The 16949-nt window shown below is 39.5% G+C and overlaps 1 protein-coding gene across 3 annotated transcripts; it reads right to left on the bottom strand.

Annotated features, from left to right (window-relative positions):
• Positions 1-1248: 1248 nt before the first annotated feature.
• LOC132914696 (forkhead box protein D1-like) lies at positions 1249-15974 on the bottom strand. 3 transcript variants are annotated; one of them, XM_060974020.1, is made up of 9 exons: positions 15834-15974; positions 12972-13319; positions 10272-10404; positions 3473-4057; positions 3194-3395; positions 2937-2985; positions 2754-2832; positions 2535-2684; positions 1249-2136 (listed from the first exon to the last, which is right to left on the bottom strand). In XM_060974020.1, the coding sequence occupies exons 2-9, from the start codon at positions 13026-13028 to the stop codon at positions 1973-1975; spliced, it is 1419 nt and encodes a 472-aa protein (XP_060830003.1). In that variant the 5' UTR covers positions 13029-13319; positions 15834-15974; the 3' UTR covers positions 1249-1972. The 3 variants fall into 3 exon arrangements, with proteins under 3 accessions (XP_060830003.1, XP_060830004.1, XP_060830005.1); XM_060974021.1 differs by having other exon boundaries at positions 2535-2675; XM_060974022.1 differs by having other exon boundaries at positions 2535-2654.
• Positions 15975-16949: the final 975 nt, after the last annotated feature.

Here is a 16949-nt window from a genome sequence, read left to right as displayed (position 1 = left end):
ATGGCTTATTTTATTTTCTTGGAGACACCATTTTTCTTGTAATAACTGCAGACTGCTATTTAGAGGTAGAAAGAATAGGTTTCCTCCTATAGTAGATAAAGCCTCCCTTCCTTTTAGTCTCACCTGCCCCAGCCAACCAATGGGAATTTAGGTATCCCTATCTGTCTCCATGGTGGTTCTTTTGCAAAGAAGAGACAGATGTTCTACCTGTCCCGTCCAACCAATAGGAGAGTCCGTATGATAGCTCGACCCTCCCCATAGTTTATATTAGTGAAATATATCTTCTACAAAATAGCAATAAGAAAAATGTCAGGTAAAAATTGTATGTTTTAAAAGGAAATTCAGAAATTCATAGAAGACTTCAATTTAACACTTCAATTTAATTATTATAATTATCTTCTTCGGTATAGACAAAATTATATCATTAATATCGCAAATATTATTGCAGTGTCTAACCAATTTATGATTTGGAGGAGCATTTTGTCCTAAAGAGCAAAAGAATTACAAACTATTTAGATGAAAGCCAACGATATGAAATTGTGAAAAAAGAATGGAATTTATAAGGACCCCAATAAGCAACACGAAGCTACAATGATGCAAGTGGGACGACTTCTGTCCATTCCATTCATGCCAAGCGTGCTCTTTTCCATCGAGCAAGCAAGATTTATTTTGAGGCGGGCGTGGAGAAGGGACGTGGCCGTACGATCGATTTCCAGACGAAAAATAAAGTGCACGTGCTATTCCTGCGCTGATGCACGTACGGTGTTGACTGGCTGTGCACGGCCAGCCTCTCTTTTACGGAGAATATTAAAGCTCGGCTACGCGCACCGTGTTTGTAAAACATCCTCGTCCACGCAAACATCACCATTGCTGGCCATTGGCTATTTTTCCCTCTTCCGCTCTTTTTCTCATTTTGCTAGGGATATTCTGAGCCCAGGGGCTCGCACTGAATCACAGGAAGCGACTATACTTTTGTTCCGAATATCGAATCGAAATAGAATCAAAATAGACACGAATGATGAATCTGTTATGCTTTTCCATTTGCAGAATTATTAATTATAATTGGACAACACGGTGATTAGTTAGTTAAAGAATAAAGATATTGTAGGGAACCTTTTATAATTAACTATGAAAAGTATCTTGAATGATATAGGATATTTTAAAGAGTAAGAGTTATAAAACTAAAATTATTTTTCATTTGGAATAGAATATCATAATGAAAGGTAAATGATGCTCATGTGACAATACTAGACGATAAATAATAGAGATTTATTTTCGACTTTCCATCTAATTACAGGAGCTGCCACGTGTGTCCAGGGTTCTTGGAATAGGTCACAGTTAATTAATCAAACTACTTAGGCTTAGATATGTACACTGACGAATAGTCTTGCAGAGAAACTGCTTTTTTTTTCTTCTTTTTTACTATTGCGTTATGCGACTTACATGTTTAGATACACATTTATCTCTTGCTTCTACATGGACCTAGTTATTCATATATATAAAAGAAAACATCTTCGAGTGCCTTCCTGTATCGCGAATGCGCCTTAAGCTACGCGTTAATCGTTAATTCTAGATCTGTGCTCCTCGGAAATTCGTTTTTTCTTTTGTGGAAACCAATTCACGAGGCACGGATCGGTCCCTCATCTCGCTTAAATATCGAATACTGTGCAGCAGTCGAAAACACACGAGGGCAGGGGTGCAATGTTTATCGCTTTAAGTGGAACAAACCTTTCACGCTTGTCTGAGACAGAATTATCACTATAGACCAGCTTCAGCTTCTCTTCAGCTTCACCACGGGAGCCACAGAAATTTCCAGTAAAAGGTATCACTCCAACATTCCACTCTTCTTGCTTACCACCTCATCCGGACGAAGCTCAGCCTAATTAACGTCGCTGAAACGACGCACAGGATGATCCTCTGGGACTCTGATAAGATTCTCGGCTTGTGACAATGGTGCAAACGGTGGATCGATTCACATGAAGCACTTGGACCGAGATTGAAACTCCATGGGCGCGAATCCGGTCGTAGAAACTCCTGTTGGAGTTGTAGATCCCATCATTCCTGAAGGAACACCCACACCACCCACGCTAGTGCTAGATACTGCCACGGTTCCCGGCTCCTCCTTCACGTTCACCACTAGAACAGAAGAAAAAAACAGACACTTGTCTCGTTCAGTTTCTTTGGATGAACAAGGAAATCGTTGCAAAAAATGATTTCATTATACAATTTTATATAATCGTAATGGCTAAAGGAAATACTTGCAAACTATTGTATGTATTATACTATTTACATACTAATTAAGTTCAAGTAAATTTAAATTTTCTAACATTCGGTACAATTTGACACTATGAAAATGGAGCGTAGAAACTGATAAACGAAATTCTTCATTGTAAAATATGCAAATACTTTTAATAGTCACTATATGTGCATCTTCAAATTCTCCATAAATGCATGCAAAATCCACAATAATCATGCTTGTTTAGTATCATTAATAAAATAAAATGCAAAAGCCAAAACTGATTGAAGATAATTACTTTCTGGCCAATAGCACCTGGCAGGTACGGTTTCCTGGGTCATGGCGGCGTCATGCCTTCTAGCGAAGCTACTACCAAAGGAACCACTACCCATGGAACCTGGGGAACTCGTGGTTCCACCTGGAACATCCAAATAATTGCCTTGAAACGCTTTGCCTGGTCGTCGAGCATTTCACAAAATCAAGTACTAATAATCTACTGGTTAGAGGAGAGACTCACTTAACGAGGTGCCTAATTGACTGTAGCCATTCATGGTTGGGATCTGCATGGACTGCATTGGCTGCAACTGTGGTTGAAGCTGCGAACAAATTTGGGACATTGATTAATTATGCTTTTACTTTTCGAATAACAAAAGTGTGAAACTTAGAATTTCAGAAAATTAATTAAGAACTTGTTACTTACTGATTGACAGTGACTGTAGGACAGCTGAGATTGCTGAAGACTCCAAGCACTAGGAATCACAAATAGAGATTGTTTTTGAAATTTAATACTGGGATGAAGAAGCTTCGAGATAATTAACAATAAATAGCGAAGAAGCTTTGAGGTAATTAGCAATAAATGATAGGAGGAAGCCTTGGGATAATTAATAATAAATGGTGAAGAAGTTTTGAGATAATTAACAATGAATAATGAAAAAACTTTGTGATAATTAATGGTACCTTGTGTCGTATCTGGGATATGTAGACGGAGCATAAGATGGCGGAGAGTGACCAAACAAGTTCCTAGGGCCTAAATGAACGTGTGTTGGAGAGAAAGGATCGCCAAATAGCGGTTTATGATACGGTGCATTCCTGTATGGTCGCTTCATGCGTCTACGTCTTCTGTAGTTACCATTTTCAAACATGTCCGCGTATTGGGGATCTAAAAGTAGATATTGTATCGAAAGTGTATCAGAATTGACCAGCCGCCGCTATTCCTGCACTAAAAATTCCACTAACCGAGAGTCCAGAAATTTCCTTTTCTCTCGCCACCTCCATCACGAGGTACCTTCACGAAGCATTCGTTCAAGGACAGATTATGCCTGATAGAGTTCTGCCAACCTTTCTTATTCTTCTGAAAATATGGAAACCTGGCAGTGATGTAAGCATAGATCTCGCTCAAGGTCGCCCTCTTCTGAGCACTATGTTGAATCGCCATAGCAATTAGAGCGACGTAACTGTACGGAGGTTTCTTGCTAGCGGAATCGCTGTTGCTACCACTTGTATTTCCTGTTCCAGTCGCTGTGGAGGACCCATCTGCCGCTGTGGTAGGCGTCGAGGGTGTCGACGGTGTCGAAGGATTGCTGTTCGTGGTGCTGTGAAGAGCTCCGGTCGGGGATGATCCTTTTTCATCGAGGTGATGATGAGTGGAACCTGTGGAGTGCATAGACACCGCAGAATTCGGGCTGTGAAGACTATGGTGAGAGTGATGATGAGTCAGGGAGGCGTGGTGCGATGTCAGCCCTCTCGCGAGGCTCACTGTGGAGTCCAGCTCCTTCGACACGCCGATACAGCCATTCTGCATCTCTGATACGAAGCTGCTCACTGAAAATATCACGAGTATCGTTTAAATATCGTGATATAGCGAATGACCTTGAGGATGGCTTGCGTGACAAGATCATTAACTTCAGAAAAATTCTTGTAGGAGAATCTGAGAATGACCGAGGAGCATCTACGTGAAGAAAATAAAGCAACATTTTTGGTAATTTTCTGAAGAGAGCAGGAGTTAATAAGAGAATTCGAAAAGAGAGGCTAAATGATTTTCATTCGAGACACGGTCTCCAAGAAATTGGACAATGGAACTGACTCGATCGATCTACGTACAGGCACGACTTCCAAGAAATCTCAGTCGGGGTAAAACAATTGGACCTTTGAAAGGAATTCGCTGGGCGACACTCGAGCCTCGACGATAAAAGTTGTTTGAAGAAATGATCATCCAAGGTGCACTGCGTGCCCTTGAGTAAAAATTACGTCATTTTCTCTTTCACCGTAAACGTATTTATATCTACTTCATTGACAAGAATCATGGTTGCTACCAGATTACATTTGCCATTGTATAAATCATATCGCGCGAATCGCATGACTGAGTGCCAGAGGCTTCAGTGATGGAAGAAAATTGAGTGAAAAACACGGAGACATGAGTCAGGAAAGGAGTGCGTACGTGCATGGTGTCGAATATTCACCGGTGCCCCGCGGCACATGTAACTGAAACCGTAATTAGACACCGATAAGTTAAGCACGCCGCACTTGCGCAACAAAGAGGATAAAGCGGGTAACAGAGAAGCTCTGAACAAAAGGAAAAACAGCGGAGTATGAATTTGCGAAAATTCAATCGGATCGATTTCAAGAAGAGAAAGAACGACGAACTGAATATTCGAAATTAAGTTAAAAAATTGTTTGTTCAATTTACTCCGGTCCATTGTAGCCAGCAGTAAATGATCGATTACATTGTTATCGGAACCACTAGGAGCGAGAACATCTGTTCCCAGGCTATGCAAATCCAGGCAAATATGATATGCCACTAACGCAGACCTCCAGGGTGTATGATTTTCAGCGCGGAGAAGCTTCTTCGTTCGGGACACAATGATGTTTCCATAGCAGGAACGTGGTAATATACTTCCTATGGTACCATTGTGGTGGTCAGATATTTTAGTTATTTTGATAATTGGACATGTTTTAAAAGAAAAAATTGGAGAAAAATAATTAAACTCAGACCCAAAGATGTTTCTTTTCAGTCAATTCACATTATTGAATTCTAATGGATCGACATTGCGATCATAAAAATGAATTTCCAGAATTTCTATCTCTCCTCCCTAAGTTCTACATTTATGAAATAAAATTGAAATTATGCAGCTTTCACGGGTTATTCCGCTACTTAATTCTTGATGGGTTAACTAAAGAAACTAAAGGAAAAAAGATAGAAAAAGGTATAATCAACGAGGAACTATTTGTATATGATCTGTTATCTTCTTAAAGACTTCAGATTGTACGTCATCTTTTACAGATCACGTGTCCCAAGTTCGACAAGTTGATATCGACCTATGGGGAGCCTAACATATCTACGTAGGCTCGTGGACTCTTATGTGTAGATCTAAGGTGCATAAACGAGCGACGAGATCGCGATAACGTCGAAACGTTTGCCAACACACCTGACTGCAACTGGAGATCCTCTGCTACGCGACACCTACGAGACCACATCTGCTCTCGTCACGGGATCCCTTGTTTCATAGTCGTCTACGACAGACAATCGTCCAGTATAAAACACTGGATATAGAAAAGGAACTGAAGCGTAATTTCCTTAGCTTGTACTAAAGGTGACACTTATGGTATCATAAAAGAAGACCGCTGTAGAAATAATTTTCTTAACATGTGCCAAAGATGGTGTCACTTATGGTGTCTTATAAGTAGATTACTGTAGGAAGCAGAACGTGTTTCGCAATAGAGCATGCAGAAAAATGCAGCTGTTGTGAAAACCCGTGACGTAATTAGGCTTGCGAAAATTGGTGGCCTTCGCCATGGTATGTTTGTAACGATGATTTAACGACGTCTGCAGATTTGTGAAACGAGTTCACGAGTTCTTGGAAAATCGGTGATTAACTAGGTTATAAATCTGTCTCATTAGGTCTCCTATATGTAACGTTGATCATGGTTCGGTTACCACTGTTCGCCAAGATCAATGCTGCACATCTTATCGAATGTTCACTTGGACAAATTGTAAAGAGCGGTATGATGAAAAAACTGTTGCTTCATCTATAAAGAAGAGAATGAAGAGAATAGGAAAGAGAAGAAAAAGGTGATGCGGATCGATTAGACTGAAACAAAGGCGATCCTCGAAGCGAAGGTCGTTGTCTTCGTCGTCGTTGTCGCACTGAAAATCGTGGCATTCGCATTCCTGAAATGCTACGGGTTCCGCGAGGAATCGGCGCCGATAAGCGAAATACAATACGCCGTGACATCACGCTGCGAATCGCACGCCTTTGTCCCCGTCAACGCCGTGCGTGCCTCTTTCTCCTTACTCTTTGATCAGGTCAATCTACGCTCTAATTCTAAAAAAGCCTCTGTTAACCTTTAAATTTATTAAAAACTTATTCCTTTAGTATACATAAGATATAAAAGTATACGAAGAGATTCCTCAAATATGTATATCGAAGATTATTATATATATTGTAATTGGATGAAATACATACTTATACATGTATGTATCCTCTTCCTTTTTGAATAATATCATTCACTAATTGATTAGCTAATTGTAATATGGTGGTAATACGATCATTAAAGGTGAAAGTCATACTTCTCTAATATCAAATATCATGGCGATTATAGCGAGCTAGGGCAAGCATTAGAGGGCGTCAGGGCACGTGTTCAATAACCCAGCTAATAGGGGGATTCCATTGGAGTAGCCACTCCCACCATAGATGAGCAGTAATGAGCACGTGCCTGTCCATGGTGATACCATCAACTTCGAAACATATTTTATAATCTTATAATGTAACGATACTTCAGATTCAAGTATCAAATTCCAAATAAACCAAGTAAGTGATAAATTTTACCATTTAATGGAAAGCGTACAATGACTTAACCTGAACATGTTCTTTTCAGAATTCCTTAAGACGTTCAACGTATCAACCTGAATTTATTAAGAATCGGAGTTATATTATTCTAAGCCTAAAATAATGCGGATTCCTTGCACGAGAAGGAATTACGAGGATAACAGAACTGGAATCAAGGGGCATGGGGTCATCTGCGCGACGATAGCTCAGCTTGTGGTATCATCGCATGAGCCAATCGTCAACCTAAGCGTCGCATCTTCGTCGGTATACCTCCTTCTCCGTGACGTCCACAACACCGGAAGTAAATATGGGATCAAATTTCTCCTGATTACTATGTATTAGGTAAAGACCATTCTGATCTCTTCGTTTAAGTCATGCTTTCTTTTGCAGATTTTTTATCTCTTCAAATATCTTCTCTTTTGGAATAATTTATTCATAGAAAGCGTGGAATACGCAAAAATGAATATTAAAGGATAAAATGAATAGAAATAATATTTATTGAAGTACAACGTCCATTTTTGGTCATATAGAATTGAAGAGAACAACAGGATTCACTTTGATTCGTGAAGGTGGATTTTCCTCTCATCGAGGATGCAAGGAATTTCTCTGCTCGTCTCTCTCCCCTCTAATATCATGTTTATTATACCGAGTATATATGATTTGGAGAAAGGAAGAAGCTACTCTGGACCAGATCCAGTCGAAAACAAATGACAATTACCTAACAGGAACTGAGCGATAATAGTCAGGGGGCCCGACTGTGTTCTTGCCACTTGGTTCGTCGTCAAGTATTTATCTCGAATATTCTTTTTCGTGGCGCTTTTGCAATCGACTATCCGTCATTCTAATCGTTTTATCGTTCTAAAGAGCCAAGAATCCATCTGGTTTAGACGCCGATAAGGAAATCGAGTACTAATTGTACAGTACTAATTCCACCTTTCTTATCTGCTCTGGGCCTCTATGGAAACTGTAAAGTAATGACCTAATTTGAGATTATGTTGTACAATTTGATCGGTCAAGTTTATGTAAGGTCCCGACGAAAATTATGCATCTACGTAATCATTGTGAACGTTAGCGATTTCCTTATCAACCAAAGATTAATACAGAGAGCCGTACCCTTGTTTACTACAGATCTATTTTAACTCGAGTACGTGCGAAGATATTACGTCCACGACCTGGTTTCCGAATAAATAAACAGGGTCGCGTTATCGGTGATGAAAACGAGGCCCAATCTGCTAGTTTTTGGCTAAAAACCGTCGAGGATCTTGAACTAACACCACAGAGGTAGTAAGATAAATAACTATATTTAGAAAAGCAAGTATTAAAGTATAATTATGATAGCGAATATGTTAAAGTGTTTCTGTCTTATTTTCTTGTGATTGGAGGGCACTAAAGAAGCTAAACTACAAGTCCGGCTAATCGGGGCACCGTTCAAGCGCTGCATAATTAAACGTGTCAGCTTTCCATGGAGTCTTATCGGGGAGTCTTTATTGGTCCGATAAATTTGCACGCATAATCGTAAATATGGCAATGCACTAGATGAATGTGGAACACCAATCGAGACATTCATATACTAATATTCATAATTTATGCCTGCTACTCACAACTCTTCCGAATAGAAAGAATTTTCTAACTTTTTGAGGGGCCCATAATTATGTTGGAATCTACAGTTGGAAAATATTAATAAAATATCAAGAACCGTACCAAAGATCTGCAAAGCAAGGATAACGAGATATTAATTCAGACATTAACAACTAAAATGACGGAATAGAGTTACATGAGCCCATAAAGGATCAAGTAGTAAGAAATTACTTTTTAAACAAATGTTTCTAATTATGCACGTTGAAATAATATTTAAAATATTTTTCATAAGAAACCGAAGGAGCAAAGAGTCGCACAATCGGTGATGGGACTCAGGAAAACGCCGTCGTCGTCCTATATATCAAGTGAACCGTTGGAGTGGGCAACACTCCCGGATTAGCGACCATAATTCTCGACAAAAGCATTCAGAACGATTCTCCTCGATTTCGAAAACACAAGAAGAGCCATCAGAGAGTCGTTGTCTCGTGTTGCTCCTGCAAAATTCTCGACCGCCAACCACGAGAAGGATCCTCCACGTCGTCATTGAGACTGACTAATCGCTTTATCTATCCGAACACGAACAGAGAAAGAGCTCATGATTTTTGCGACGCCTTTCGCGATCAGACGGCATGCACACGCGCATAACTGGCCGGAGATATTGATACCAAGCTTCTTAGATTTCAACGAGGCTCCGTCTATCTTCAGCGATTAGCGAATAAGAAAAATCTGGTAATGCGAAACCCCGAGTGCAGTCGTTTTCTTTTATCGATATTTTATCTGCTTCTTTAACCCCCTTCCGACAAAGCCGTCTTCCGCTAGTAACGAAAATCGCCTCCAATTTCCGTGAAACTATATTTTTCGAATGGTTCGTATACCTAGATTATGTAAACGATATAATGACTCTGCTTTGGTTTTTGATCGAATTTATTACGCGTTCGTAAACAACCAGTCCATTCGCTGCACGCGTCTCTTTCTACCTTGCAGAATGATTAATGGACGCGTTAACGACCAACGTATAGCTGAACTCGTCCATCAGCGACATATTACAACAAAATACGCGTATACACCATCTATAAAAAACAATGCAGCTTGCTGATTGTAGCTTATAAATCATCGGTGCCTCTGGAGACGCGCGTCGTACACGCAAGGATATTTCTATCAGTGATAATCTCTAATCCGAAGCCGTGGAGGATAAGCCACTGACGGTGTTCGAAGAGAGCGTAATCGAGCCAGAGAATGTAACTAAACGACGCGTGGAGAGATCAGGACGCAGCCTCCGTCGGTATATCATCCTCCGCCGTCTCTCCGTCCATTTTCGACTTTCTTTCCTCGTTTCACGTATTCGTTGTTCCGTCGTAACGTCTCTGTCTTCTTTCAGATTACCCTCGGCCCAGTCTTTTCGTTCCTCTCTTCCCCGTGCACCGCGCCTTTCATCGTATAGAGTCACGCGACACTCGAGCACCGTTTTGTATTATTAGAACGCGGTTTTCGGATTCCATGAACACGGAGGAATCATTGGTGCCGGGATCCTGATGACGTCAAGCAAGTCTTTCAAAAATTGTCAACGCGTTTTTAGAAGCTTGGTTGTACGACAACGATTTTTCGTTGGTCAGGATTAAGTAAACGCTTACCTTGGTGCAGAGGCGGAAGAGGTGACGGTGGGGACACCTGAAACGGCTCCTGCTTGATCTTCAATGAGTGGGACGACTCCTGCATCCCTCCCAACCCTGCGACTCCCAAATTTCCATTACCTTGCTGCAGTTCCTGGAATCACGAAGAAGTTCGTTACCGTGAATGTATTTTTAATGCGGGAAAGTTAATTTTATAGCAAGAAGAGTTTTTGCTAAAAACAAATTACTACAAATGTAATATATGCATATGTAATCTAGCGTCTGGCTATATGAATATTCGTCGGTATTTACGACGCAATTTAAATAAGTAATGATGAAATAGGTAATCTAAATAACCGTTATGGCTCTTTAACGTAACAATAACACGATGAACAAAAGGGAAGAAGGAGGTGATAAAAGGTGAACGAACCGGAGGATCGTGAGAGGTGAACGACGCGGCGCATCCACGAGACCGGGCCAAAGAGGCTTCTGGCTCGTAGCTGGCAATGTTTGAAGTGCCGTCGCCGGAAGCTTACAAACACCGACTCCGTGTTGTGACATCGTATTATGCCAAGCGAAACTTACGATCTCGCTAGATCGTTAATTTGCGATCCGGTTTTACGACGTCTAGTTTGCACTGAGCCACCAGTGTACTTGGCGAAAATTCGTTAAACAACCGATACCTTGAGGTAGTACATTCTTTTCAATATTTATCATACCATATTACTTTTTTTCAAAGTAAATCCTTCTAAATAAACTATTTGTATTAATCAATTGTATATACAATTCAGAGAACGACATAAAGAAACCGATGGGAAATTTTCATGGAAGAAGATCCTTCTTCCTAACTCGTATACCTGACCAAATAAAAGAGCGTGTCGTTGACCTAGGGATTAAAACCGATTGGGTATACAATCTGCTCGACACTGAGCTCATAATTATTTCTATAGTGGCGCTAGAGCTGTCAAGTGCGGCTTGCAAACGCAGCAAGATATACAGGCACTGTGTCGGACATACTGCAGAAGTGCATCAACGGTTGACACTGAGAAACGTCCTCGAGAAATTCGTCGGATCGGCAAGCTGGGACACGTGGTCACCTCGTTAATTCGCTAGACAGCCATTAAATTAAGCTCCTCGGCCTCTGTCGCCACCGATGAATGCTTTGAACGAGTGAAAAAAGGGAATCAGCATAGTCATGCGATGGATTCTTCAAAGGGTAGAGACTTTGAGATGCTTAAATAGATTAACACCGGTATATTTGCTGGTAGAAATATATGGAGAGCTTGTTGAGGCTCTACCGAATGAAAAGAAGTGATATATCCTGCATTGAAGGTGTTACTCGTCCACTGTATTACAAGATTCATGATCTCCTTATGTCCTTGAAAGTTTAGGAAGTGGTAATGATAATTTTTCAATTATGGAAAATGTAGATACTTGTAAAGACTGAAGAGAATCCTTGTTGCTTCGCAAACAAACAAACAAACGGGAGAGGATTTATTGTTTCTGATGATACAGCTTGTTTTCGCTTCAACACTAATAAAGGTAGGGGGCCTATAAATCACTCCTGTAAACTAGCAGATGAATGACTTTAGGCTCTAAGGATAAATTCCGATAAACTTATTACTAGCTTTATGTCTAAATTATATTATTGAAACATTGAGATGTCAAACAATCAAACATGCACTTGATCATACCGAAAGAGTGATAATTTATGGATTTTAGAAGCAATAAAGTCCGATTTTTAACAAACAATAAAAGCTGTTAATGTAAGCAAATACTAGTTTTCCATTTATAATTATTCAAAGTACTGCACTGTGTGATGAAAAATTGAAGAATGACTGAAAAATTTACTCTGCTCCTTTCAGCAAGTGCACGAACATCCAGCAATAGAAACCAGGCTGTGAAAGAAGAGAAGAGATCAGCATAGGTCGACGACGTGAGAGGCAACTTCTCTTATCATTGACTTGATAAAAGTTCCTCTGCTTTTCCTCCAGCTTATCAGCTGTTCGTTTATTTTCAATAACTAGTTCGCATGTCTGCCCCAAAATAATCGTCGCATCACCCTCTAATAATCGTATTCTGATTTCGATATTGGTTTAATTTAAGTCAGCGCGAAGTATGCTCGTACAACTGGCCTGGTTTAGCCTGTCAGCCATAGTAAGAGGAGCTTCTATCGATTTCTCCAGTTCGCTTTGTAAATCTAAACCACGTCCAACCGATCTGCGGACTCAATCAGGTATAAGTTCATTCATGGAAGAGAGGATTATTCAATAAACTCCATGGATTATGTTCGACTGCACGATCGTAATTGTTGGAAAAGAATTTTTCTAACTTGAATGAAGAATACAGAAGAACGTCAATTACTTGGAAATGGGAACGGGAATGGTTGAGAATGCTCGGCGAAGACGCAGATCGGATAGTTGCGAAATTTTCGAGATCACGACCTCCACTTTTCTCTTTTTTCTTTTCTCATGTGCGACGATAAGCGACGCTGGCTCGACTGTCGACTATCGTTCCAGCTGAACGTTCGTGAACGTTCATTTGAAAAACCGCGAAAATTCAGAAAAATTCATCGTTTTGCAATTATGGATTCTACACTATCACCATGAACCTCTTTGCCTAACACAATATAACTGTAGGAATTGTATGAATGATCTTTTAAAACTGATTGTTCATCGGTTCAGATATAGATAAATTGTAAATTAATAAGTTGAAAATTACCCCAGCGACGGGAATGACGTGCGAGACCATCCTTGACTTATCCAGGTCGTAATTCATAAAAATGCTGGCCGCTGCAGCTGCATTTACACTATGCTGCACGGCTAGGTCCTCCCAATAGGCGGGCAAGCCCTCCACTGTTTAACACTGATTCTTTCAAAACGTTCTAATTGATTTGAGTGAAATTTCCTTAAGATTCTTCAAATGCACTGACACTTAAGACCGTTCAACACTGATCACAAGCTATGTACACCTTCGATACTTGATGTTACATCTTTAAGAGGAAGATACGTGGTACACCAGAGTATCACTGGGGTGGTGGAAATAATTCTTGAAATTTGCTGATACGATCTGTAACAGAAAATGAAGATACAAGTTCATTTTATAAACTAAACGCTCAAAGAATTAGAAATTGTATTTTAGAAATGAAGATTTTTTTATGTATTTATATGATTTTTATGTTTTTAAAAGAATCTTTCATTTCTAAATACTCTAGTAACATAGGAGCTAGTTCACAAAGCAGTTCTTACCATGATCATCGCTATACTGTGAATTTTTATGCATGTGCAAAAATGCACATAGAATGCATATAGTATGCAAAAGCATAGAAATGAGAAGTAAAGAAGAATTGTGAAACAAGACTTATTGTCTGTCTTGAAATATGAATTTTCATAAATATCCTAGTCTAATAGTACAATCAATGCAAATTTACTAAGTAATATAGAAACAAGTTCTTTCACAGTTCAAAAGACATTATCAAACAATTTCTATGTATTTTAGAGACCTAACATCTTCTCCACCGACGTCTACCAACGAAATAACCGGAACCCCTGTTCGTGACAAATGTAGCGAGACTATCCGATGCTCCTGAACGATTCCCAACGTAGAAAGTCGTGTTTGAAGCTCAAAGCCGCCGATGCGATGGGACAAGGAGTTTGACACGGCTCTGGAAGGGAATGTTGACGAGTGAGCAACAGCTGAGCACTTAGCCGAGCACGAGGAAAGGGAGTATATCCCGGGGGAGTCGTTGAGACTTCCGGCGGCCGCCGACAGAGAATCCTGGATACATCCTCCGGCGGACGTCTCGTAAATTTTGACAATAAGAGGGTATACGCGGCCCGTCGAACTCATTTATTTTAAGAGTGAATGTACATTAGGAGCTACTCATATCGCTTTATCGCTGAATGAGCTCATTAGCCGTGTATCAGCATCAAACCGCGTGTAATTTCGCTGATTATTCATTTTAATGCTAATCGAGGCCGTTTTTTTCATTAACAATTAAGCACTTCTACTGGGAAATGACTAACAAATTTATTGAACGTCCCATGACGTATTCAGATATGTTTACGAACATCATGGATAAATATTTTGATCTGTAGGAGAACATCTAAGTATTATAAAATGTAAAGCTATGTACAAACATTGCGTGGCAGAAGCACGAGACTGCCTCGCGAAGCGTGCATTTCACTGTTTGTACATAACTGAAACTGCTAAGCACCTTTGATCTCGCTAAAAAACTGACAGACATCTTGAAACTTTTTACTGAATTGATATAGCTATTAATTGATTTTGTTAAAAAGAAATAATTATGTAACGGTGGAATGTACAAGCCTCTATACCAAGCCTCAATAGGGAGAAAATTAATTGTTATATCTACACCAAGTTTAACGAACCAGTGGTTGTGAAATCTCTGATTAAAAATCGAGCATCTATTAATTAATTTTGTTTAAAAAAAAATGTCCATATATGTAGTGATGGAATATGTAAATCTCAATAGGAACAAAAAAATAATTGATATGTAGGAAGTTTAATGAAATCAGAGAATTAATTTAGCATCGAATGATTTTGCTGTTGAAATCCCTTAAGATTGGTGTATGTTAATTGATCCCTGATTTATGGAGGTGCAGCTGACTGTTTTGACGTAATTAGAAGATCCTCTTATCTTCTTTGGCAGAAGGAAGATCCATTTATCTGGTTGTTTACTAAACACCGCGTTAAGTTCATAGGAATTTTGCTGATCGCGGAATCAAGTTTACAAACTCGTTCCTGGCCACGGTCTTCTAGATATTTCAATAATAATAATATGTCACGAAATCTACCTTTTTATTTTCACTCGCGTATTGTGATAGTAAACCATCTCATTCATGAGATTCATGATCATAAACGTTTAGTATGAATTGAAATGTTAGATCAATGATGACCCAGAGCTTCTAGAGGTGAACTTTGCACATGACGTAAAAGACCACGTCGTTAACGTCCGACGGCGCCGTCAGGTTTAGAGGAATCTAATTCTGCATGATTTTTCGCCGAAATTATTTTTTCTCCGTTATCAGAAGATTCCGATTTGATTAAAATTTTCCTAAAAATTAAAAGAAGTCAAGATACAAAATATAGTTTACTTAAGGGAGAAGGACAGATTCATAATTTTGTAATCTTTATTTGGGAATCCAGTACTAATACATTTTTTATTTATTTCAGTGAATTCTTCACGTTCAATCTCCAAAGAAATTTCTTAAATTGCATAAGGAGACACTCGTGCACATTCATCTACTTCGTCTATCTCATTCAAACGATACAGAACACCAATTTTAAAAACGTAAAAGTAACATAGGCTGAGTCTGGATGACTCAGGAACCACCATCAAAAACTACAATTTTACTCAATTACACTTTATGTAACTCAAGTCACAAAAAAGAACTCAGAAGACTAACTCAAACTAAAGAACAGGGAACGCATTACCAAACAAATACAGTAAACCACCGCATGAATTTACCAGAAATGAATACAACTAAAAATCATTACTTTCAAGATGATTAAATAAATCACTAAAAGCATTTACATATAACTATAAGCCAATGAACTCACAGGAACCAGGGAGCCAGAGAAACTTGATGGTTCTTCGAGTGGAATAGAAGATTTTTGAGTTGCAGTAGCTGGTTCACCAGGAAGCTTTTCACCAAGAAGGTGCTTGTTTGAAGCACTGCTATAGCAATTTTTATCACTGTATCGCGATTCGCGTGGAAACCGTCGAGTAACAGCGGGAGCACGATAGAACGTGCGCCAGAAAGGAGAGCCAGCCGAGATTGAAACTAATTGAGAACGTTCTGAGCGAGCCAGCGAGCGTTCCGAAGCGGGTGGAGGCGCACAGAGGCGGAGTTTCGCGGCCACAGCGCCGTTCAACTTATCAGAGACCTCCCACGTCTGGTTCTCCGCCTCCAACGGTTGGAACAGCCAAAAATTCTCGTATGCTACTTTCATACTCTCTAACTCTTGCTATTTCTCTCCAATGCGATATCGAGTGCCCATGAACTGACTTTGGGAATTTTCTTTGCAGGAGATTGTATGAAAAACTCCACAAATGACGCAATGCGGTGGGTGGATTATTTTTATTGAGACTGGAGAAAAAAGCAACAGTTACACGAATAAGGATGTCTGACTATTCATGGTTGTTGATCTGTTGGGGCATTATTTGTTATACTTCCAGCAGCAAGTTTGTAAAGAGGTAGAGTGGCATGAAACAAATATTGTATTTAGAATAATGTTCTGAACGACAATATTATTTATTGGTCAAGTTTTATAAGCTGTTGTTGGAATTTCCGGGTACAAGGTAACTTCAATAGAAATTAAGTTCTCCTAGGGGTTATCAGTTTGTCAATGAGATTAAAATATATATATTTACTCCTAAGTATCGATCAGTCGGTATAATTTAGATAAAATTAGATACAGCATAATTAATAATAAAATTGCATCTGTCCAGCTATCCTAAGGTGAAAACTCCTCAGAGCCTGTTCTGTTCGGTATTCTTCAACCTCCACCACCACAAAACATGTACATATTGGTGTGTTCTACTTTGTAAAGAATTGGTCCAACACGAGTCATCAAGTGCAATTATGTAACCAGTGCTCAGGTGGCGTTTAAGAAATCATATTAGGCAACCGTGTTTTGCACGATAATCATTACCTACAATCCTACTGGAATTAA

Source organism: Bombus pascuorum, chromosome 15 (genome assembly GCF_905332965.1).
Source record: "Bombus pascuorum chromosome 15, iyBomPasc1.1, whole genome shotgun sequence".
NCBI classification, from domain to species: Eukaryota; Metazoa; Arthropoda; class Insecta; order Hymenoptera; family Apidae; genus Bombus; species Bombus pascuorum.
The sequence above is the reverse complement of the archived record's forward strand: the minus strand, read 5'-3'. Positions and strand labels throughout refer to the sequence as shown.

Excerpts from the sequence above, each read along its gene's own strand:
- LOC132914696 (XM_060974020.1), bottom strand. The coding sequence starts at position 13,028 with ATGAATTACGACCTGGATAAGTCAAGGATGGTCTCGCACGTCATTCCC. Across the intron at positions 10,405-12,971 it reads ACGTCATTCCCGTCGCTGGG|GAACTGCAGCAAGGTAATGG; the intron begins GTAATTTTCAAC and ends TCGTGATTCCAG. Across the intron at positions 2,685-2,753 it reads TCAATTAGGCACCTCGTTAA|CGTTTCAAGGCAATTATTTG; the intron begins GTGAGTCTCTCC and ends GACCAGGCAAAG.